Here is a 21,889-nt window from a genome sequence, read left to right on the forward strand (position 1 = left end):
TGTCCGCCACACTCCGATCCTCCGACCGTCCGACCGTCCGAGCCCGTGACCCCGATCCGGTTCCGCGGAGGATAGAACGGAATCTTATTGGTGACGGAACAAAACAACAAAACGCAAAGATGATCTGATAAAATGTGTATTGATTCATTCAACATGTATTTATTCTTCGGGTGAGATGTTGGGAGAATTATGGAACTATAACTTCGGCGAATAACGGACGAATGCGTCCTGAAAGACGGACATAAAAATACCACTTATTATGACCCAACTAATTGTCTCTGATATCGGAAATCCTACTCGGGCTTCAGCGAGTTTGTTTTTATGCCGTTCGGACTCGTGACGGGATGGCTGTTGATCCCCGTGGCATGGGGTTAAAAAGTAGATGGATTCGGGTGATCAACTTGCGGGACACAGCAACCAGCCTCGGAATAGAAGTGGCCATGAGCTAGACCGACTTTTATAATTTGTCAAGATTATTTGCATCATTTGAGACATAATATACTCCCAAATAGGGTTGCTCCAACTTTCCTAGCTATGTCAGAGACAACCTGTGCACTATTGCCCTCTTATGAGCAGCATTTCAGGACGAGTTGCAACTTCTCCAGAGGTGTCATCGGCCTTGATCATTCAATTAGTCAAGACTATTTCCCAACTTCCTAACGTCGTATTAACCCTCGGAGTTAATGTGGATGCGACGGCTCAGAAATCTATTCCCGAGGCCCCTTTCTTAATAATCTCCGACTCCGCAAACTAAACTGCCTAGGGTTTTCCCGAGGCGCGCTTGCTTCAGCCCTATTCCACCATCAATCATCAAACCAACAAACCAGTTCGATCAAAGATGGGGTTGTCGCCGCCAAACTTAGCCAATCGGGGTGCTGCGTCTTCTGTGGAAGCACAGGGCGGATGTGACCAGGTCAGCCAGCAGAAGGCCTCAATTGAGCGAGCGGCCAACGGCAGCTCACCGCTAGAGTCTCACACTCTTGAGGGGTCCTTGGCATTTGGGATGCAGGATGTGTTGGACGCCTCTGCTGCGGGTATGTTGAAATGTGCAGCTTAAACTGTCGTACGCTTACAGGCTTTACAGACCACTTGAGTCCACCTATTCCGGGACCGGATTGCGACATTTTCACGTACAAGGATGACAACATTATACCTTCAACTCTGCCAACAGACCTCACACGACCTTATTTGCTCGTAAATATTGGCTCTGGAGTATCATTCTTTCAAGTCTTTGACAATCGACGATGTGAGCGTATCACAGGCTCCTCATTTGGAGGCTCTGCCCTCTGCGGACTCCTTCTGCTTCTCACAAAAGCCCGCACCTTTGATGAGATGCTTGAACTTGCAGACAAGGGCGACAACTCTAATGTCGATAAGCTGATTGGAGACATATATGGTGTCGACTATACTCGGATTGGCATGAAAATGACTGCTGTTGCGTCGACATTTTGCAAAGCATTCAGCAAGGAGCATCGATCAGAGTATCACCTCGCCAGAACAACATCCGAAGACGATGCATCACAAACATCAGGTAAACCTCCCTTCTCGGATGCCGATATCTGTCATTCTCTGGTTTTCGCCTTGTTCAACAACGTTGGACAACTTGCGACGCTGCAATCACGGGTACACGAGAATGCCGACATTTACTTTACGGGTCCTTACGTTCAAAGTCACCCTCTCATCATCAGGACCCTTTGTATCGCGGTTCGATACTACTCTGGAGGAGAAAAGCGAGCCCATGTTGTTAGCGATCCGAGTTTCACAAACGAAATGCATGAAACGTCTTGAGCGGAAACCTTCTACGGCCATTTCATATACCCTCTGTCGATTGAGATACATAGAAACATCATATCATGGCCCCCTCTGATCAACCAAGCTATCATCAATAATCAAGCCACCCAAATTACAGCCCTCTCCAAACGCGGCAAGATGATCTCCAATGTCTTAAAAAAAAAACACGCTATGACGTCCAACGATCGACAATGCGACCACCTCTTTTCATTCCAGCCTAACACCAACACGTCGCACAGGCTGCACTAGCAGGAGGAAAAGGTCCGCATTGGGTCTTGGTTACGTGCCAACGGGCTGTGGCTGTAGACGGGAGGGTAGGGTGACCCTCCACCACGGCTTAATATAGATTAGCTTTTGGGGTCTGAAGAGGACAAGAAACTGCAGATGGGCGAGATGGGAATGGAATGTAACGCTCGTGGTTTAGATACCTGGTCGGTTCTTGAGGCTCCCTGGCAATTACTGGTATTAGAACCTCACTGTCGGCACCTACAATATGCGCCTATGCAAATCTATGTCTATCGCTGCGAGAACAGTCTTTAGCTGTGCAGTTCCAGCATCATCTCACCGCAGCAAGCCGTGTATATCACTTCACTAGACAATCGCAATGTGCACTTGATGTCATAGCGAAGAGTGCCCAGTAGCCTACCACAGGTGTCACCATGGCCCGTTCGACGCAAACAAACAGCCAATGTGCGCGTCATTTTCAAGCCCAGCACATCAGCCAAGAGTAGGGTCAAATTTGATGTTTGTCTCAAGCCAGTTTAGGTAGCTTGATAGCTCCCCCCAGGTTTTCTTGACCCCAGATGCTGATTTTCCTTGATTCTTTTTCTCAGGCGCGCAGCAACACCATCTTTTTTCTTTTGAAACGGATTTTCATGTTCGACACTAGGCACAGACAGCAAGGATCCTGCTCCTCACACCAAACAACATGGCAACATCAGACGAAGCCGGCGTCTTAGACGGCCCACCCCATCAACGGTACCAACTCAGCCCAGTCGGCCGTCATCTCGTCGCAGCGTCTGGCGAGTTTGTGGGGACATTTTTCTTCCTCTACTTTGGCTATGCAGGGAATCTCATGGCTGTTCTCCAAGCGCCATATACAGCACCTAATGGAGGACTGGCCAGCAGTACTGATATCTGGATCGCCGTGTCGTACGGGTTTGCACTTTTGGTAAATGCATGGGCGTTTTATCGCATCAGTGGCGGTTTGTTCAACCCAGCTGTAGGCAGCCCCTTTCCCGATCTGGTATATACGCAAACTCATATTCTTTATATAGGTGTCTTTGGGTTTATGTGTTGGGGGCCAACTGTCATGGACGCGCGCAGCCTTTCTCTTTCCCGCACAGGTTCTTGGGTCTATTTGTGCTGGTGGCCTTGTTGATGCAATGTTTCCTGGACAAGTTGAGCAGGCCAACACTCTTCTTGGACCCAACACGTCTATCGCTCGTGGTGTCTTTCTCGAAATGTTCTTCACAGCGCAGTTGGTGTTTGTTGTGCTGATGTTGGCGGCTGAAAAGTCACGAGACACGTTCCTTGCACCCGTTGGCATCGGACTTGCACTCTTTGTGGCTCTTATCCCCGGTGAGTAATCCCTAGTCTTCTTCCGGCAACATGCCCGAGTACTAACATTCTCTGATAGGTGTTTCCGTCACGGGTGGCTCTGCAAATCCAGTGCGCAGCTTTGGATGCGCAGTCGCAGGCGCAAGCTTCCCCGGGTATCACTGGATCTACTGGGTAGGACCGGCTCTCGGTGCGACCCTTGCTGCTCTGTATTATCGGCTTGTCAAGCGGTTGCATTATGAGGAGGCAAACCCCGGACAGGACAGTCCTCACGAGGTGTAGTAAGCGGGCGGTCGGCATTGAAGCAAATGCTACCCTAGAGCAACGGCGATGCCGGAATTTTCAACGGATAATGGGGGACAAGCTGGAGCAAGGGATAACTATTTTCGGGTAATGAATGGAAACGTTTTTAATAATTTCGATAAGTGAGCTATAATGTTTGGGCATTAAGCATGAATTGTAGGAGCATAGCCGGCAGTGCAAACACCTTGTTTCAAGCGCTGATGAAACACCAAACAAAACGCTCACAACAACTGTCACTACCCGCCTGTTTAGAAAGTCTAAAACACCGCTAATGCCACTAAAACAATGCTTCTTTAGCATAATCTAAAATATTTTTACTATCAATTTGTGCCATGAAACCACCAATACCAGTGCAAGCAAAGACAGCTCCATGCAATCCTCACTAGCCACTGCTCAAGAATGCAGAGTGTGGCTAGGGCCGCAGCAAAATCTATTAAAAGCACTCTCCTCTCCCATGAACCCTGTCGCTTTGATCGATTTAGACGTGTTTTAGTCAGGTATTATTTGGTGATATTAAGATTACGTGGCTTGGCTCAAGTCAGGCGCGATGGATCCCAGCCACTTTGGAATCAAAAGCTGTCATACCCCAGATGCACTCGACGATCTCGCAAATCCATCACAAAAGATCTTTTTTACTTCTTTCACCGACTTCATGTAGGTGAGATGCGGGTTAGAGCTGTCATTGTGACATTACAGAGTCAGCAGGCAATTTCGGGGACCTCAACTTGGACCGTAAGCTGCATCACCAAGTTGGGGTCCATGGCGTTCCCTTTGCAGGTTAATGCTTAGTAGTAAAAACAAACAAGGCTAGCCCTAATCTCGCAGAAACAGATCAATAGCCGACCAGCAAATCTCTCCGCGGTCATCAGCCCCAGCCGATCCTTCGGGGCCCCCCAGCCCCCGAAGAGGCGAAGCAAGCTGTTTGGTACTGGAAATAAACGGTCAGCTATGCCAAGCTTGACTCTCATTGGTTACCCTTCCGGAACTCGGCTGCCAGCGCACAGAGATTCAACTCAGCCCTGCTGCCAGGGAGTAGTTGGGAATAACAGTGTCATGTGCGGGACTGGCAGTACCGATGCAGTCAGATTCTTGTGATGTTAGCGCTGACGGTTGAGGCCCAAGAACTTTTTTGCGAGCGGCCGAACTGAGGATATCACAGCTTCTAGCGAGGTCAGAGTCCGAGGTCAAAGTGCTTATAAGAAGAACAAGACGGACTAACAAGACACCATCATCACTCACCACCACCACTCTTCTACACCAACAACAACACTAATCATCCATATCAACTCAACAAACTTCTCGCACTCGACAACTTCTAATCACCTCTAAACTTTAACCAACACCCCCAAATCACTCAAAATGCAGTTCATGAGCATGCTCCTCCTCGCCGGCACGGCCCTCGCCGCCCCCGCAACCGTCGCCGAACGAGGAAACGACAGCATCGACAACGTTCTCCCTCCCATCGTCCCCATCAACACCCGCTCCGGCGACAGGGACCTCATCGCCAAGCTCCTAACCGCCCCCACCCAGGTCGAGCGCGTCAAGCTCCTCGATCAGCCTGGCGACTACGTCTTTGACTTCAAGGCCGCCACTGGAGCTGGCGAGTCCAAGGGAAAGGGTGGCCGTTCCACCTCTGCTACTGCTCTCACCATGCCTGCTCTCATCGGCAACGGTGCTTCCATGACTGTCGCTTTCCTTGGTCCATGCGGCATGAACACTGCTCACGTCCACAACCGAGCAACCGAGCTTAACATCATCGTCAAGGGTCGTCTCGTGACCAACTTTGTCATTGAGAACGGTGCCCGACCCATTGAGAACACCATGGACACCTGGCAGATGTCCGTCTTCCCCAAGGGAGCCATCCACCAAGAGTTCAACCCCGACTGCGAGGATGCTGTCTTCGTCGCCGGCTTCAACGATGTCGACCCCGGTGTGAACCAGATTGCTCAGAACTTCTTCAGCCTGAACGGCGACGTTGTTCAGGCTACTCTTGGTGGAATCCAGACCATCGACGGAAAGGACATTGAGAGCTTCCGCGAGATGATTCCTGCCAACATTGCTCTCGGCATTGACGCTTGCCTGAACAAGTGCGGTATCAAGAGGAACGCCAAGCGCTCCCTCGAGGAGATTCTTGCCTAATTTTCTTGTCTTTTCTTCTTTCTTTTGAAAAAGGTTCGGTTGGGTGATGGGCATGCATGGTATGGTTTAGATTGATGATGCATGACGGGTAGGATGAGGGAACGAGTACATGGCATATTACCTTCTTGCACATATTCTGCACATATTATTGTTTCATATCCGCTATCTATAGACTGTATATAAGTTTTATCATGTTTCATTCATTACATATAGAAAATTATGCTTGATTACTTCATTGAAAGGTTTACACCAGACCCGCAACGCGCCTATTTTCGTCTCAAATTGACTACAAACATCACAGTGACAATGGCGTTGAGGGCACGTAAATGTGGCCTGCGAATAGTAGTATTTCAACCCGAAACATGGATTATATTTCTCAAGTTGCTGATGTATGTGCTCTTATGAGGCGCTATTAATGGCAGCTGAATGTCAGTTTGGCATGTATGCCGACTGGCCAGTGACTCGCAGTGAGACATCCCCGCGATTACTCCCCATCGTGAGAGTTGTCATGGCTGCCAGCTTGCAATGATTCCATGCCCTTGTCAGCTCGGGTACAGAAACCGAGCACCATGACTACCAGGCCCGCACGTGTTTATTGGCAGGCTAGAGCGATTGGGGCAATGTCAAACGGTTCCTCTCTTTGCTTGGCCTTGAGCACATCCTCATTCCTGATTGGCGCTGCAGTGCGAATTATTGCCAGCCGAGGTGCCCTGCTCTGAATTGTAGGTGGCTTGCTTGACGCACTTGACTCTCTTGGGCTATGGTTATCGCTTAGAGGTCAAGGGCTGACGTGAGGTTGGAAATTGGGGACGTCTGGATGACGGCCAGTCCACTGTCTTGAACGCTTCCATCCAGAATAACGTTAGTTTGTACGCTTCAAACAAGGGTCTGACAGGGCTGTTAGCGAGTAAAGAACTTTGGCGGCTAGATGTTTAACGATGACCAATGAACCCTGCCAGGTTCGTTGAGTGGAAATATGACGCAAAGTCCGATGACTCCCACACGCGTCTGACTCGAAGAGATATTTATCTTGACTCAAATCTCATGGGAATGCGCGGCTTGTTAACGTTCTGCCGTCCGTATCAGCGTCGAGAGATGACTCAATCGGCGATTTGTCAGATCAGGCCAGCGTAATCTAGCTTAGAAATGTACATTCCCAATTCGAACCGCGCTCGTCATTTTTCCGGCAGACGCGATCCCTGTCGGCTTATCAAGCACCGCTGACATGGAACACCGAAGAAACCGAAGACCGAGCACGCAACGCAACAAAGGCTCGTGTTGAAGAGTTGGATGATAAATGTGGTGTTTATCGAATAGCTGTATAAAGATAATCGTTGCCTTGACTCCCAAATACCATCTCAGAGTTCCATATCGTAAACAATCCATTCTGCCTTCAGCTTCATTCATCCCGATAAGACATCGCTCAAGTGCTGACCTTGTCACATCGACACTAATCCAAATGCGACACACAATTAAACCCCAGCCCTTGGAGGGCAATGGTGAGCCTGCTCAGGCGCGAGTGCCAGGGTCTTGCTGACAGGCGTTGTTATAGGCGCGCGATCTCATCAAACGAAAAGCCTCAAATCGTCTTCGCGTAAACATGCTGGATCTTCTAGGCAGCTGGATCAGCTTTCTCGGCTTTACGATGACGCTATGGATATTTTCAACCAGTCTGCCCTTGCTGCTTCTTTTGAGGACATGCTCAACGTGAAGAATCGCCCACGGATCACGAGACTCGTCTCTCTGGGTCTTGGCAGTCTCTTGGACTCGAAAGACCAACAGCGTCGGATTAAGCAACTCGTTATCTTTATGGCTATCGCATCCCACCTGACATTACCAATGAATGACAAGGGATCGCTCACGTTATACGCCCAAGATCCCACTTTTACAGCCATCGACGAAGCTTTCCTCAGCGGTCTCGGTATCACTGTGCTCAGGACACCATCCTTATCAGATTTGGGCGATGCTGGACAAATGATCAACGAGGAGACACTCGTGTACAGTCCGTTTTTGACGATCGCTACATATAAGCTCCTCTTCTCGCAATCATTACACACATCAACACAATCTTCATCTGGATCACCAAAGATTCCGATTCTCGTTAGCGACGACTTTAACGCGTTGAAACTTAAGTGGGATAAGAGAACCAGCGAGCATCGGGACGTGGAGACCTTGATAAAGGGAGCAAAAGCCGGCAATTATCGTCGTCGGGCAGTTAATGGGGAGGGTTTCTGGACTGAGTCGGATCGTCCGTTTCCTCTGGCGATATACTGGAGGCAGGCAGTCACTCAGCAGAAACGGGGTAGAGAACTGGAGTCTTGCGCTTCGGCGATGAGTTTTCCACTGGAGAACCAGGCCATGTCTATTCAAGTATAGATGGAAGGGAAAGTCTGGATTTCGGGACATAATAGAGCTTATACAGGGCAGCGATTTAGCGGGCGTTATCGGACAGCAATTGAAGATTACAAAAGACATACTTATTTCTATCCCTCTGCATCTTCTCTCGCAAACTCTAAATCATATCGCGCAGCCACCTGTCACCCTCATTGTTGTATCTGGTGTCAACTGCATCCTACATTTAGCTTCCGGTTGTGTCTCATCAGAACCTCGACCAACTGCATCCGAGTCCCATCGAGTAACATCGCCCCAAAAATGGCGAAAATAAATCCCCCCCAATAGGAAGAGCTGGGTGGTGACTTAGCATTGTCTCGAGACTACCAGCGGGACCCACGTGGCCGATCATCTTGCGGGCTTGGACAGGCCAGTCTCTTGAGTATCGCCTCCTGCGGACTTGAGCAGAGACTGAACAGTATCCCCGTCCCAATTGCGGCTTGAGCTTCTCCGTTCTGATTCTGCGCTCTTGAGGACAACTTCTAGCGGGAGATTGCCATCGGCATCACGCTTGGCCGCATCTGCTCCATGCTCGAGTAAGTGCTTGATCGATAATGTTGAATTCATCTTGCCGGCAAGATGGAGCGGGGTGTCGTAGTTCTCACGACGATAGTTGGGGTCAGCCCCGTGCTGGAGCAAAAGCGCAACAAGGTCTGGTCGGCTGGTTGCGATGGCAATTGATAGGACGTGCTTGAAAGAACCGCCGGTCTCATTGACGTCTGCACCCTTTTCAAGAAGCCTGACAACTGTCTGTTTGCTTCCCATCAGACAAGCCACATGAAGAGGCGATCCTGCTGCACTCTTCACCACGGAGACAGGGCTTGCACCGTTGTCTAGTAGCGTGGCCGCAATCAGCTCACATCGATGGAACCTGGGAAACGCGATGGTAGGAGGATTGCTGCCGATGTCTTTAGGCCACACGGATAATCGCCGGCGCTTCCGGGCTGTCGCACTCCTTGGTTTGTGCCATGCTGGCCCTGAATTTGAGAAGTCGAGTCGTGGTGTTGCACAGGCCTCCAAGGCTGCTTGGAGTGGTGTTTTGCCCTCGCGGGTGGTTGCGTTCAAGTCAGCTCCATGTTGGATCAAGGTATTGATCACAGGTGATTGTAGATGCGCAGCTGCAAGGTGGATCGGATAGTTCCCTTTGTCGTCAGCCTCGTTGGGGTCCACACCTTGCTGCAATATCCGCTTCACAGCTTGATCAGCCCCCGCAGAGCAGGCTTGACGTAATCTCAAGGCGGAAGTAGGGAGATAGTCAAGTATAATGCCCACGCTTCCGCTGTTGTGTTCCTTGATAGCCTCGGAGAGAGCTCTCTCGATGATGGGCTCAGGATCCGGAGTCTCCATCAAAGCCTCCAGAAGGGCCTCGACGATCCGGACGTCCTTCACCTCCCTACCATAGGGTTTCTTGAGAGCCACTATCACAGGACTATCCCAGAGCCCTTGTACGATGTCGACTCTTGCCCCGGCCGCTAGCAGGTCTTTAACTATTCCCAGGTGGTTATGCTCAGCTGCCTCTGAGAGGACTGTGCCGACTTTGGCCCCGTGCTTGAGCAAGAGACGCACCAGATATTGATCCTCTACGTTGACTGCGAGAGAAAGTGGGCTTCTGCAACCTTGGGTTGTATGGTTCACGACGTCGGCGCCACGTTCCAGAAGAAGCCTGGCAATGTCCAGTCGTTTCTTGAAGATCGCTGCACAGAGCGGACTCGCGTGCTCGTCATCGAGACTACTACGGTTATCTCTCTTTCTGCCCTCCGCGTTGACATCAGCACCAGAGTCGATCAGAGTTCTTGCTATCTCTAGGTTCCCTCGCAGAACAGCAATGATGAGCGGAGGCTGATCAACGTTCTTACTTGTACGGTTTGACTCGTCGTCGGATGGAACAGCTCCAGCCTCGAGAAGGGCATTGACTATGCCAACCTTGTTTGTCCTGACGGCCAGTTGCAAGCAGGAAGATTTTATATCTCCATGGTTCTCGGTTTCGAATGTCGATCCCAGCTTGAAGTCTGCGCCGTTGCGAAGAAGCGTGCGAACGACCTCCTCGTGACCGCCGACAATTGCGGCACGCAGCGCCGTCTCCCACTGCCCTTGGAGGATGTTGACTTGAGCACCTGCACTAAGAAGCCGGAGGACCATATCATTATGTCCACAACGTGCTGCAGCCTGTAGAGCTGTTCCGTAGTAGTGTCCTGCAGCGTTGACATCGACGCCTCGTGACAGCAGCGTGGCGACCAAGTCGTGGTGGTTTAGAAAGGCTGCCATTTGCAGGACATGTCCGCATCTCTCGTCAGAAGCTGTCCACTGGGGATAGAGCGCCATCAAGGTAGAAATGGCTGCTCCAGGTCCTTGCTTAAACACCTCTTCCAAGGACTGATTGACCTGAAAGCCACGGCTACGAGAAGAACATCCATCCTCTTGGGAAGAACATTCATCTTCTTGGGGATAGGGATCAAAGTAGTACAATGGCTTCCCAAATAGCTTTTGAATGGTGGTTTCTTCGTCAGGAAGTTCGGCTCCAGAATCCATGAGCACTTTTAGTGCCTCCCCACTTGACACCTCTCGGCCTGCTGCCTTGAAGATGGCCGAGTCTTCCCACACAATCAGGTTGGCATCGGCACCAGCTTCGATTAACTGTTTCACCACTGAAGGAGGACAAAACTCTGCGGCGGCTTGGATGGGATACATCTGTTGACCCCCAAGCTCAGTTGGGTCGGCCTCCAAGTCCAGCAGCACTTTGACAATCTGATCAGGGTCGGACTGAGGGTTGATGTTACGCTGCATGCAGCCATTCCTCGTATAACCACAGTCTGCTTGTGTGAAGCCTCGAAGAGCGGCTTGGAGAGGCGATATGATAGGGAGAGAAGATCCGGTATTCTTGGGACTTGATCGAGAAGGGCGCCAGATATCCACTTCGAACGGAAACTCTGATAACAGACCTAGTAGAGAATCGAAAGCAAGCTCGTTGACATTTGCCGACACGTCTTGGACCAAGTATTGAGCAACACAGGCATGTCCTCTTTCGCAGGCATTGACTAACGCGCCGCCAATAGCCATGGTGCTGAATGGTGCTGTCTCTCGCAACGAGATGAGCAACTTGACGATATCGAGGTGGCCATATGCCGCTGCTCCGACCAGGCAACTGTCTGAGACCTTGGACATGTCGTGTATGTAGTCAGAGTCAAGGAGAAACTCAAAAAGGGATTTGAAAGGTGAAGAATGGCCATACATGGCACACTGGTTAAGTGCTTCTGTCAATTCTTCTAGCTTGAGTTGACAAATATGTCTTGAGTCGATGATGGTCAACAGTTCATCAAGCTTCCCATGGGTACAGGCGGACCTCAGATCTTGAGCCACCGACCCGGGGGGCAAATCATCGCTTGCCTCGTATCTTTGAGCCATCGTGAGCGTCTCCGCCTTGAACTTGTCCAGTTCGACAGGGGTGCAGTATTGGCCTACAATGGTAAAGACTTGTTCCGCCACTGAACAATTCTGAGTCTTTGATTGACGCGCAGCGTCAAAAAGAGACCCGAGGCATTCAGTAATGGGTACCCTGGTAGCTAGATGCTTTAGAAGAAGATCGAGAATCGAGAAATGGCCTTGTTCCACTGCGACTACTGTGGCTTTTTCGACTGCGTTGTTGCCAAGATCTAGAGCATCTGCCAGGCTGAGGATCAGATCAACCACATTATCATGCCCTGCCCGGACAGCTGAATCAAGAGCGTTGATGTACTTGAAGGAATCCCTCTTTTGGTCCGTCATCGAACTCTGTTTCCGAGTCCAGGGATGCTGATCGACCTCAAAGATGGCCTCGAGGTTTGTGAGAGGGATTGCTGCTTTTAAATTATCCTTCTTGCCCTTGCCCTTGTCATATTTGCCGTCTTCTCGAGCAACCCTCTCCGGAGATGCTTCACGTAGAAGGTCTCTGGACTCGCTGGAACGGGCAGGCCATTGCTCTTTCCCATGCAGCCTATCGCGTGGCCGAGACGGGAAACCTCTTGCGAGCAAGAGCAACACAATATCAGCGTGGCCTCCCTCTATTGCGGCATGAAGTGCGTCCTTTGTGTAGCCTCCGATAGAATCGTCTGCCCCTGCGTCAAGTAGCAGCTCTACTGTGTCCAAGTGACCATTGAAGGCAGCAGCCTGCAAAACGGATCTATACACTCCTTGTCGTCGTCGTCGAAAAACGCTCGCTCCTGACTCAAGGAGCAGTTTGACAATGCTTGCGTGTCCTTTCATTGCCGCAATGTCCAAGGCACTTCCAAAAGTTCCCTTTGCATTGACCTCTGCCCCGAGTTGAATAAGGACCAGGACGACGGCTTGACGATTGAATAAGCTTGCCGTAACCAACGGTGAACCGAATTGACCTTCAGTTTCGATACTCATGCCATTGTATAGGAGATACCTAACCGTCGCTAGGTCACTATATAGAACAGCCACGGCCACTGCGTCCACCGGGAGGAGATCGGAAGCGAGGGATGATGTCTTGAGATACCAAGCGAGAGCTTCAATGTGACCACCTTGTATGGCCTTCCGAGTCATTGAAGTGACTTTCTCCTTGTTTTCCTCGGAGAATAGCTGATGATAGAAGTTGGAATGTTCGAGTCGTCCAAGGCCAGTCACAGAGTCAGCTTCTGTCTCCTCCAGGACAGCCAGCTCATATTCGGCCAATGTCCGGAACGGTTCATCGCTCTGAGCAAGACGAATAGCAATCTGTTCCGAGCCTCTGTTCGTCTCGTCCCGAGATTCATTGCCAAAAAAGTTTCCTTCTGGGAGGGGTGTTTCGGCTTCGTCCTCCCTCTCCATGCAGCCCGTAAAACAGATCGCATTGAAGGGAAGGTCACCTTCAGTTTGAGTCGAAAGAAAACCGTGAGATTCAAAGTGGTCCCGAGCTAATGTGGAGAAGACTTCAGCGCCGTCACTGCAAGACACGAGTATCTTTGCCACGTTGCCCGCATTGACAGCAATCTCCTTCAGGGCTACCATCAGGTTGCGACGATCAACCTCCTTGACCTTGTCAATGGCGGAAATGACAACCGTCAAGGGATCTTGCTCTGCTAGTTCAAGAATGAGCTGCACACACTCGTGGCTGTTGAGCCTGGAGAGATGTTGCCCTCTCATTCTCGCTTGAGCCGATCGTCGTTCAAAGTCGGCCCACAGGAGTTCGCGGATCTTTGTTTCGTCACTCCTGTGCGTGAGTAATTTTGATAGAATAGTGCGCATAATGGCGTCTGACGAGGAAGCCTCGTGTCCAGATGGCATTTCGGCGCAGCAGATATGGGCAAACGGAGCCAGAGATACGGTCTCTTGGGCGGCGTCTGACGACTCGTTGACCGCTGCAGAGCACCAACCATCAGAGGTATGAATGAATAGCAGGCAAGATGAGCTGGAGAGATGCCATGACCGGAACTGTGGGTTATCCAGCAGCGGGTTGAATGCTGATAAATCTCTGACAGGCTGGCTGGGCGGCAGAGGGGCAAGCCATGTGCTCAATCTCTCCTGGCTGTCCGCAGTCAAAGTCTTCCAGTATACCAGAGACGAGGGGGATGATCGAACGAAAGCTGGTTCTAGGACGCGTGATGCTTGGGCCTCGTCAAGTTGAGCAAGATTTGGTATGTCTCTTGCTTGCCTCGTGATTTCCTCTATGCCAGCTGAGTCCTTCCCAGGGCGAAAACCACGTTCTTCAATGGTGTCTGTTGTGCTGGGGTTAGTATTACAAACGAAAGAGCAAAAGCGTGACGGGAGCACCTGTCCAACATACCAAGAGTGTTTGCTCTGTAGTAGCAGATCATTCTCCCAAGATGTGCGAGAATTTCGGCATACAGGCGTGTCAATGTCATTACCAGGTTGTCTCCCGCAGAAGAGCTTTGTTGATGAAGGTTCTGGCGTTCGACTTGGGCGCATTTGGTCATTACGCGGGCAATTTTTTCCTATCTCTGTCAGTCAAAGTTCTTGTCTAAGGAGCCTAAAGTGTATCTTACCAACTCGCTGATCACAAGGCCATATTCTTGAGTATCGTCGATCGGCTTCCGAAGGAGGTATCGAATAGCGGCCCAGGGAAAGAAGGCATCGATGAGATCAGACAGCCCCTCATTCTGGCTTTCTTGCCGGAACTGTTCGATAGAGCAACTCATTTTTTGGAACAGGTCGCAAGTTATGACCTCATTGCCATCAACGTCTCTAAACCTCATCCTCTTTCGGATGCAGTTTTGCTCCATTTCACCCGTGGTTTGTAGCAATGCTGACTTGATGAAATGTTAGGCTCCCGATTTCTGGAAAGTCTCAGCAGAGGCACATACCAAGATATCTCTCTTTTGTGTTTTCACAGTTGTTTCCAGTACGGCTTTCAACTGCTCATCTCCCATCCGAGTGAGAGCATTCTCCCACAGCCTCCCGACATGAGCGGGGAGATTTTGCGTCGGATCCATGATCGATTGCGCTACAGGTGATTGTCGTTCAAGAGGGACAGAGACAAGGCTCGGGGATCGCAAATATGGTTGACATGAGCTTCGAGAGGTATATAATGAAACTGGCCAACATGGCTGGATTTATTTAGACAGATTAGCTGCGCCACGGGGGTTTCATATAAAGCTGTTCTGTTGGCTGTTGGACTGCTGATGTTGGCTCATCCCTGGTCTGTGTTGGCACAGTGCACAAGCATGTATGGACCTGGTGCGACGGTGTATTCGAGTATTCGACTAAGACCTGGCTCTCAAGAAAGCAGTGTATGGGTGAAATAGAAGAGGGCAATGACGAGAATACTTCAAGAGAGTTCAGCTGGTCGTTGGATGGCAGGACCAACGCAATACGTGCGCCGCCGACAGTGCAAATAACGTAACGTGGCTCGCACACTGACTACTCACGACACACACGGACTCTTCTGTAGCCAATTAGAAGACAGCTTACCATCCAGCCACCACGGCCACACCTAGCCACAGCAACGAAGGCGGCTTGACAATTCAAAACGTCCAAGCGTTTTATGCGTAACGGTGCAGATCACTTCCTAATCTATCTCCGGGATCCACTAACCATTAATAGTAAGCAAGTCCGCGGACTCCCGCGGCTTCTCCCTCTTCCACATCAATGTCTTCTGCATTCCTCACCATTCCCATCAATTTGAACCGGACTCAAAAGCCCCCGAAGAGACCGATTCTAAGCCATGAAGCGCACTAATGCGGGTGATCCGGTAATGGTCATACACCGACCAGCCAGACCTGCTCTCTCATGTCGCCCCTGTAGGGAAAAGAAGCGGCGTTGTGACCGGAACAAGCCCTGCTCGAGCTGCTCACAGAGGGATATTCCCTGTATGTATGAAGAAAGGCATCAATTCGTCCAGAGGCCAGTGGAGAACGCCCCGGCACAAGCTGGTGCTGGCCCTACGCCCGCCCACTCGACCCCATCTAGCAGCCTTTCCATGGCACCCTCGGGGCACTCGGCCTTGTGAGTATTCTCCCCAGTCCTTACACACAGGTTATTTACAGGCCATGTAGCGACTATTCGGACGTTCTTGGTCGATTACAGAGATTAGAAGAAGCTGTTTTCCCCACGCCAGGCAATGTGCATGACGGTGACTCTGCGAGCCACACCATGTCAAGTTAGTGTTTCCTCTCCAAGCTTGTTCAACATTTTATACTGATTGGGATGTCTGATGGTCAGATTGCACGCCATTAAGTTCTCACAACGCCAACACCGTGCCATCTAGCTCTTTTTCCTGCTCAGAATACATTGCACGACTGGTTGCGCAGCTCCCTCCGGTCAACCAGGCAAGGAAGCTGTTTGACCATTTCGCCTCCACGCTTCAACCAAGTTTGTGCATTCTGCACATCCCCTCCGCTCGGGATATACTAGAGAACACATATCGGGTCATTCTTAGAGGTCGGGAGGAAAACAAGATTGAAGACTTGCTCTTGCTATTTAGCATCTTTGCCGGAGCAACACTCTCCTGGACCATGCAGCTTCTCCAAGAGTTGAACGCAACCAAAGACAACGCAAAGTATGCCTTTGAGACGTATACCCACCTGGCCACGACGATACTGGATGATACAAGTCAGCCTGTGCCGCCATCGACAACAGCGCTAGCAGCAACAGCAACTCTTGCACATATTGTCATCAACTCGGATGAACCATTCCCTGCCAAAGCCCTGGCCCTTCGTCTTCGATGTCACTTGATGGCAAAATCCATGCTTCTTCATCGCCTTGATACACCTTCAAGTACTAGGGAGCGTATACTTGAAGGTGCCAACGCGATAGAGGTCGAAGTTCAGCGTCGAGTATGGTGGAGTATGGTTGCTTCGGACTGGTAATCTCCCATCCCAATGTTATTTCCAGCACCACACTAATCTATTGTCTATCCAGGTTGAGTGCCTTCTCAGGAAGCTCCCAAGAAGGGGTCTACGCATTTATTGCAAGGCAAATGCGAGTCAATTATCCGAGCAACGTCGACGACGAAATGATGAAGCCGTTTGACTCAATACCCAACTTTCCCTTATCAACACCTACGGGAATGACCTGCTTTCTTCACCGCATTAAACTAGCTGATCTCTGCCGAGAGATTGTCGACACCATACCGCCCATGATGGACGAATTCTTAGAGGCCGACTATGAAGTGATTCTGAGGTTGGATAAAAAGCTCAATGATTTACTCACAAGTCTCCCCATCTTCTTTCGACTGGACCCCGAAAGCATTCGACAGAGCCAGGACATCTGCAGAGAGCGCCCTTATATCACCTGGCAAAGAATCGTTCTCCATTTCGGCCTGCATGCTCGTATTTGCAGACTTCACCGGTCCTACCACCTTGAAGGCTGGTGGAACCCCAAGTATGCCTACTCACGCTCCGCAAGTGTACACTCGGCCTATCAAGTGTTGGAACTTCGACGCATGATGGATGGTCCAACCGCTTCGGGTGGCTTCAGGGCCGAGAGGTTTTGGGTTGTTCTGCAACACGTCACCATGGCTGCTGTCACTCTAGGGACAGATCTATCCTTCAACCCAGACGCGCCAGATGCCCAGGCACGGAAGAAAAAGATCTTGGCGATATACAAGACATTGGAAGGGTCTGAGAAGGACACACATGGACTGATAAAAGGGATCAAGAAGAAGATGCAATTGATCATGGCCACTCTCCAGCCTCAACAACGACAAACCGGAACCTTGGCAGTAGAAACCCCTTCGTCGTCGATGATACCTGAGTCACGAAACGTGGAACCGGGGGTTGCTCCTGTTTATCCGTTTGGAAATGCAGCAACGGGCCATGCCGAGTCACCTGGAGAAGAGCAGTTGCACCAACTTTGGTCGGACTTCCTAGCTGCGGTGCCTGATTTGCAGGACTTTGAATGGACATCTCTTCTGAACGATTTGGACATGGACTTGGATAATGAATTGTAGTAAAATAGCAGTAGGATTACTACCAATGTACAATGAAGGCCAACATGTTGGGCCATGGGTGATGAATGATAATGCTTGTTTAGAATGAACATACTGCCTCTTTCACTACCCAAGGTTGTGTCTGATATGATATATCTGGTCTTGTGCTCTTACCCGGCGCGGCCGCCTTTTGTTATCCGGCGCCGAATTGCCCGCATAAACTCGGTGCCACGTAAGCCGGATACGGGAGTGTTTTTTTTCGAGTGCCCCCGATGCATTATGCGAGTACATCGAGCCACTGGGGCCGCTGATGAAAGGCCCGGAGTGTCCGGAGTCCGGAGTTTGAACCTCGGGGCCGACTACCTAATTTGGAAGTATATGCCCGCGGACGTCCGCGGGCCCTTCTCCGGTGTCCAACATATAATTCATTTTGCTTCCTGCTCATGCCACTTCAAATCAACAATCAAGTAGACATCAAGTTCCTCTTACTAGCACCAAAGTTTAAGCCATGTTGCAAAAAACCAAGGTATGCTGCTCCCTCTCCTTTCACCACCGCTACTAACATGTCCCAGGCCATTATCATCGGAGCCGGACCTGCTGGTCTGGCAACCGCTCTTCGCCTACACCAAAAGACAAACATCCTCTGTACCGTCTACGAGATTCGACCAGAGCCGACGACTCTAGGTGGCGCCATTGGAATCCCACCCAACGGCCTCCGCCTACTGGACCGTTTGGGTGTATCCGATGAACTCCACAAATATGGCAGCAGCCACTCCAACCTCTCAATGCACTCCATCAGTGGCAGTTTACTTGGACAGCAAGATTTAATCGGACCTGCTCGAGAAATTACTGGATTTGGCTATCTGCGCATTAAGCGAACGGATCTGCAGAAGGTTATGACTGACGCTGTCGACAAGGCCAAGATTCCCATCCATTACGACAAACGAATCACCTCCATCAAGGATACCACAGATGGCGTCGAAGTCACTTTTTCAGACGGAACTGTCGATACTGGGGACTTGCTTCTTGGATGTGATGGTATTCATTCTGCCGTACGAAAACTCCACGTGGATCCGGAACAAGCACCCGAGTACACTGGGATGGCGGCTCTGGGAGCCCTTGTGCCAGCGTCTAACCTCTCCGAGGCGGCAAGATCGATCAGAGGGATGAACATTACTTTTACAGAAGAGGGTATGCTGCTTGCCATGACGTGCACAGCTTCGGATGACGAGTTCTTCTGGGCCTTTTCCAAGGAGGTTCCCCTGCCTGACTCGGGCGATGCGAGAGATGGATGGGAAGTCCGACGGAAGGAAGAGGTGGATGGGTTCAAATCATCTCTTCTAGACACCATGAAGAACGCAGGAGGAGAATGGGGAGATGTCATGAGGCAGCTTGTCGACAACACATCCGTCGTCAAGTTCTATCCCACCTACAAGCTACCTCTTGACAGGCCATGGAACAAGGGGCGCTGTCTACTCCTTGGAGATGCCGCGCACGCAATGCCTCCTCATGCAGGCCAGGGCGTGTCCATGGCACTCGAAGATGTCTTTCTTCTTGGTCGGCTGCTCGAAAACCAGCCTCAGTCGCTACCAGAGACTCTTGCGAAGTTTAGCGAGATTCGGAGACCCAGAGTAAATGAGATGGCCAGCAGATCTGTTCAGAATGGAACGATCAGAAGGAAGACGGGGCCGTGGGGTTTGTGGATGAAGGAGATGGGCTTGTGGATGTACATGCGCGGCTTCTGGGCGTTTGGCATGAATCGATGGGGTTCAGCCACGGAGCAGATGGTGTATGACATTGACGAGGTGCCTATCTAGGCCAACAGAGTTGTTTGTTTGTTCAAGGATGGGATAGACATGGTATTAGTAAGTAGACATCTGGATTGTTTTGGAAGTGTATTATAAAGAGATTGCTGTACTCTCGGTAGTTAGTTTGTTTATCTACAAGTTCATTGTATGTACAGGAACTTTTCATTCTTCATCAATCCCCAACATGCTCATCGCTTGAAAATCTTGAGCTCGATGAATCTGAGGATAGGGAAAGTCACAATCGCAAATCCACATCCAAGCCACATGCCAAGATCCGCCAGTGAAGCAGCCTCGGAGACGGGGCCAATGTACCAGACCTGGGACATTCCGAGAATAGCTCCAACCCAACCAAGAATAAAGCTGGCAAAGGCAGCATATCCAACTGGGAGATAAGACTTGTCCTCCCAGGCAGCCCAGTCGAAGCCCTTTCGGCCGCGGAAGAGAGCATGCTCTATTCCAACGATGCAGATCATGAGCATGACCCAGTATCCCATCAAGGCTACAAAGTTCTGGAAGATGACTAGCAGGTGCTCACGGCCGGCCATAGCGAGCACCAAGGCAATGAGGGTAAGGACGCAAGACCAAAACCAACGAGGAACAGCTTTTCCATATCGGCCAAGGACCTGGCATCCCAGAGCACCAGAGTAGATAGATGGGGTGCTGTTGGCGATGACACCAAGAGCGATAATGACAGAGCAGAAACGACCAAAGCCATGAAGAGGGTCGTAAGCAGCGACGATCAAAGCGCCAGTGCTGACGGCATTGGCATCAGTCCAAGCCTTGTTGTTGGTAAGACCGGTAGCGAGACCAATGGCAATGAGGTACACAAGGTTGAAAGAGAGTGTGAGACCAGCGGTAGTAAGGAGAAAGATCTTGAGGCGAGAAGTACGCTCAGGGTAGTAGACGTAAAAGTCGGAGGCGGCAGCAGCCCACGAGTTGGGAACGTAAAAGCAAAGACTGAAAAAGGAGAGACGGTTGGCAGCGAGGGTAGAGCCAGTGACGGTGGGCTCGGCAGCAGCGTCGAAGTAAGGGCCGGCTGTACCGATGAGAACAGCGAGAACGATGACCTGAGGGATCCAGGCATATCTGTATGGCATTAGCTTGAGCTTCAAGGAAAGGAAGAGGGTATCGTACTGTTCGTATTTGTGAAAGATGCGCATGCCAAAGACGGCGATGATCAATGTCACAACAGCAACGACGATGATGCCCACTTGGATGGTCATGCTACCACCGCTGACGGCAGAGAGGACTTGACCACCAATGATACAATCAATCGTTGTATAACCAACCATGAGAACGACATTCAGCAGAGTGGGCAGCTTGGCTGGCCAGTATCCCATAAAGTAACGCAGGACGACCTGTGGCATCCGTGTCAGCCAAGTACAAGAGCCAAAGGGTGGATTTCATCTCACCATTGTTCGGTTACCACTCTGCGGTCCCCATGTTGCCATGTATGCAGTCGAGCAAGAGCCAAGAATAGTTCCAAAGACGGCAAGCAATGCGCTGTCCAAGAACCCCAAGCCAAACACCATGGGACCAAAGAGACCAGTAGCGAGGTTGTTGAGCGACAGGTTGGCACTGAACCACAGCACGGCGACCTGAAGATCAGCAGCATGGGATGGAGCCTGACGTTCACTGGGCAAGACACGGTCAATGCCTCTTGCCTCGAGGCCAGCGAGGCCCTCGATACGGTTATTGAGCTTCTTGAGAGAAGACATCGATGTGTCGGGCTGCCCAGTAGAGCTCATGTTCTCATCGGTGGATGGCGTGGTGCTCACCATGCCATGCTTCTCGTTGGCGAGCTCTGGATCAGGGTTTGAAGCCGTCATCTTGATTGACGAAAAGAAGCAGGACAGAACAAAGGAAGAAGAAAAGAAGAAGGAATGGAACGTGCAGATGGACGGCTGTGTGGGAGCTACAGAATGCAGTGCAGCATGGTACAGCAGACAAACACGTCCAGCAAAAGGGAGAAAATAGGGGAGCAGGGTTAGAAAGACGTTCTTTTTCAGAGCCTGCAGGAATGGGAGCAGCTTAGAGTTTTGTTTAATGACTTGAGTGCATAACCAGCGGGAACACTCCCGCGTTACGTTAGTCAAATGGTCTTCCTTTTGGGTAAGCTACGCGATGCCTGGATGGTTTCACTGCTAGCATGGCCCCGTCCTTTCAGCCCCCAAGGATTCAACGCATGGAGGCTTGCGTTGTCTTTTTGCTGCGAGTCTGCGCTGGCCAAACGCATCGAGGCCCTGAACCCTGGTTACATTTGGCTTTCACTGTGCATTAGCAGCGGTGAAACCACTACGAAGAGCTAACGCCTTCTTCTCCACCCATCCACACGAGCCCATGCACGAATCAAGGCTAGACAGGGCCACTCTCAGCACGGGCTGCCGACTCAAGCGGGAGCCAAGAAATCTTGGGCGGGAGCCAAGGAACAAGTCCGCGGGGTGCGCGCCCAGAGGAAATCTGCCGGAGCTAGAGGAGGGTCCAGAGGGGCAGACAGACAGTCCCACTGCTGCCAAGACAGAGGATTTTACAC

General features: G+C 50.8%; 7 protein-coding genes across 7 annotated transcripts; 5 read left to right on the forward strand and 2 right to left on the reverse strand.

Moving 5' to 3' along the window:
• Window positions 1-838: 838 nt before the first annotated feature.
• Window positions 839-1,788, forward strand: LRP88_00508 (type II pantothenate kinase; the record flags this gene model as incomplete). The annotated part of the gene is made up of 2 exons (XM_083237216.1): window positions 839-1,034; window positions 1,085-1,788. 2 exons carry the CDS (start codon window positions 839-841, stop codon window positions 1,786-1,788), a joined length of 900 nt encoding a protein of 299 aa, XP_083107107.1.
• Window positions 1,789-2,719: 931 nt separating this feature from the next.
• LRP88_00509 (aquaporin-like protein) lies at window positions 2,720-3,633 on the forward strand (the record flags this gene model as incomplete). The annotated part of the gene is made up of 3 exons (XM_083237217.1): window positions 2,720-3,013; window positions 3,069-3,372; window positions 3,431-3,633. The coding sequence occupies 3 exons, from the start codon at window positions 2,720-2,722 to the stop codon at window positions 3,631-3,633; spliced, it is 801 nt and encodes a 266-aa protein (XP_083107108.1).
• A 1,380-nt stretch (window positions 3,634-5,013) lies between these two features.
• Window positions 5,014-5,793, forward strand: LRP88_00510 (RmlC-like cupin domain-containing protein; the record flags this gene model as incomplete). Its single annotated transcript, XM_083237218.1, has 1 exon — window positions 5,014-5,793. One exon carries the CDS (start codon window positions 5,014-5,016, stop codon window positions 5,791-5,793), a length of 780 nt encoding a protein of 259 aa, XP_083107109.1.
• A 1,459-nt stretch (window positions 5,794-7,252) lies between these two features.
• On the forward strand, window positions 7,253-8,169 carry LRP88_00511 (uncharacterized protein; the record flags this gene model as incomplete). The annotated part of the gene is made up of 2 exons (XM_083237219.1): window positions 7,253-7,292; window positions 7,346-8,169. 2 exons carry the CDS (start codon window positions 7,253-7,255, stop codon window positions 8,167-8,169), a joined length of 864 nt encoding a protein of 287 aa, XP_083107110.1.
• A 363-nt stretch (window positions 8,170-8,532) lies between these two features.
• On the reverse strand, window positions 8,533-13,407 carry LRP88_00512 (uncharacterized protein; the record flags this gene model as incomplete). The annotated part of the gene is made up of 1 exon (XM_083237220.1): window positions 8,533-13,407. The coding sequence occupies one exon, from the start codon at window positions 13,405-13,407 to the stop codon at window positions 8,533-8,535; it is 4,875 nt and encodes a 1,624-aa protein (XP_083107111.1).
• Window positions 13,408-18,111: 4,704 nt separating this feature from the next.
• On the forward strand, window positions 18,112-19,365 carry LRP88_00513 (FAD-dependent oxidoreductase; the record flags this gene model as incomplete). Its single annotated transcript, XM_083237221.1, has 1 exon — window positions 18,112-19,365. The coding sequence occupies one exon, from the start codon at window positions 18,112-18,114 to the stop codon at window positions 19,363-19,365; it is 1,254 nt and encodes a 417-aa protein (XP_083107112.1).
• Window positions 19,366-19,544: 179 nt separating this feature from the next.
• LRP88_00514 (permease for cytosine/purines, uracil, thiamine, allantoin-domain-containing protein) lies at window positions 19,545-21,185 on the reverse strand (the record flags this gene model as incomplete). The annotated part of the gene is made up of 3 exons (XM_083237222.1): window positions 19,545-20,442; window positions 20,491-20,714; window positions 20,769-21,185. 3 exons carry the CDS (start codon window positions 21,183-21,185, stop codon window positions 19,545-19,547), a joined length of 1,539 nt encoding a protein of 512 aa, XP_083107113.1.
• Between the last annotated feature and the right edge of the window lie 704 nt (window positions 21,186-21,889).

This window comes from Fusarium phalaenopsidis (assembly GCF_050370095.1).
Source record: "Fusarium phalaenopsidis strain FUZ10S chromosome Unknown contig_32276, whole genome shotgun sequence".
NCBI lineage: Eukaryota > Fungi > Ascomycota > Sordariomycetes > Hypocreales > Nectriaceae > Fusarium > Fusarium phalaenopsidis.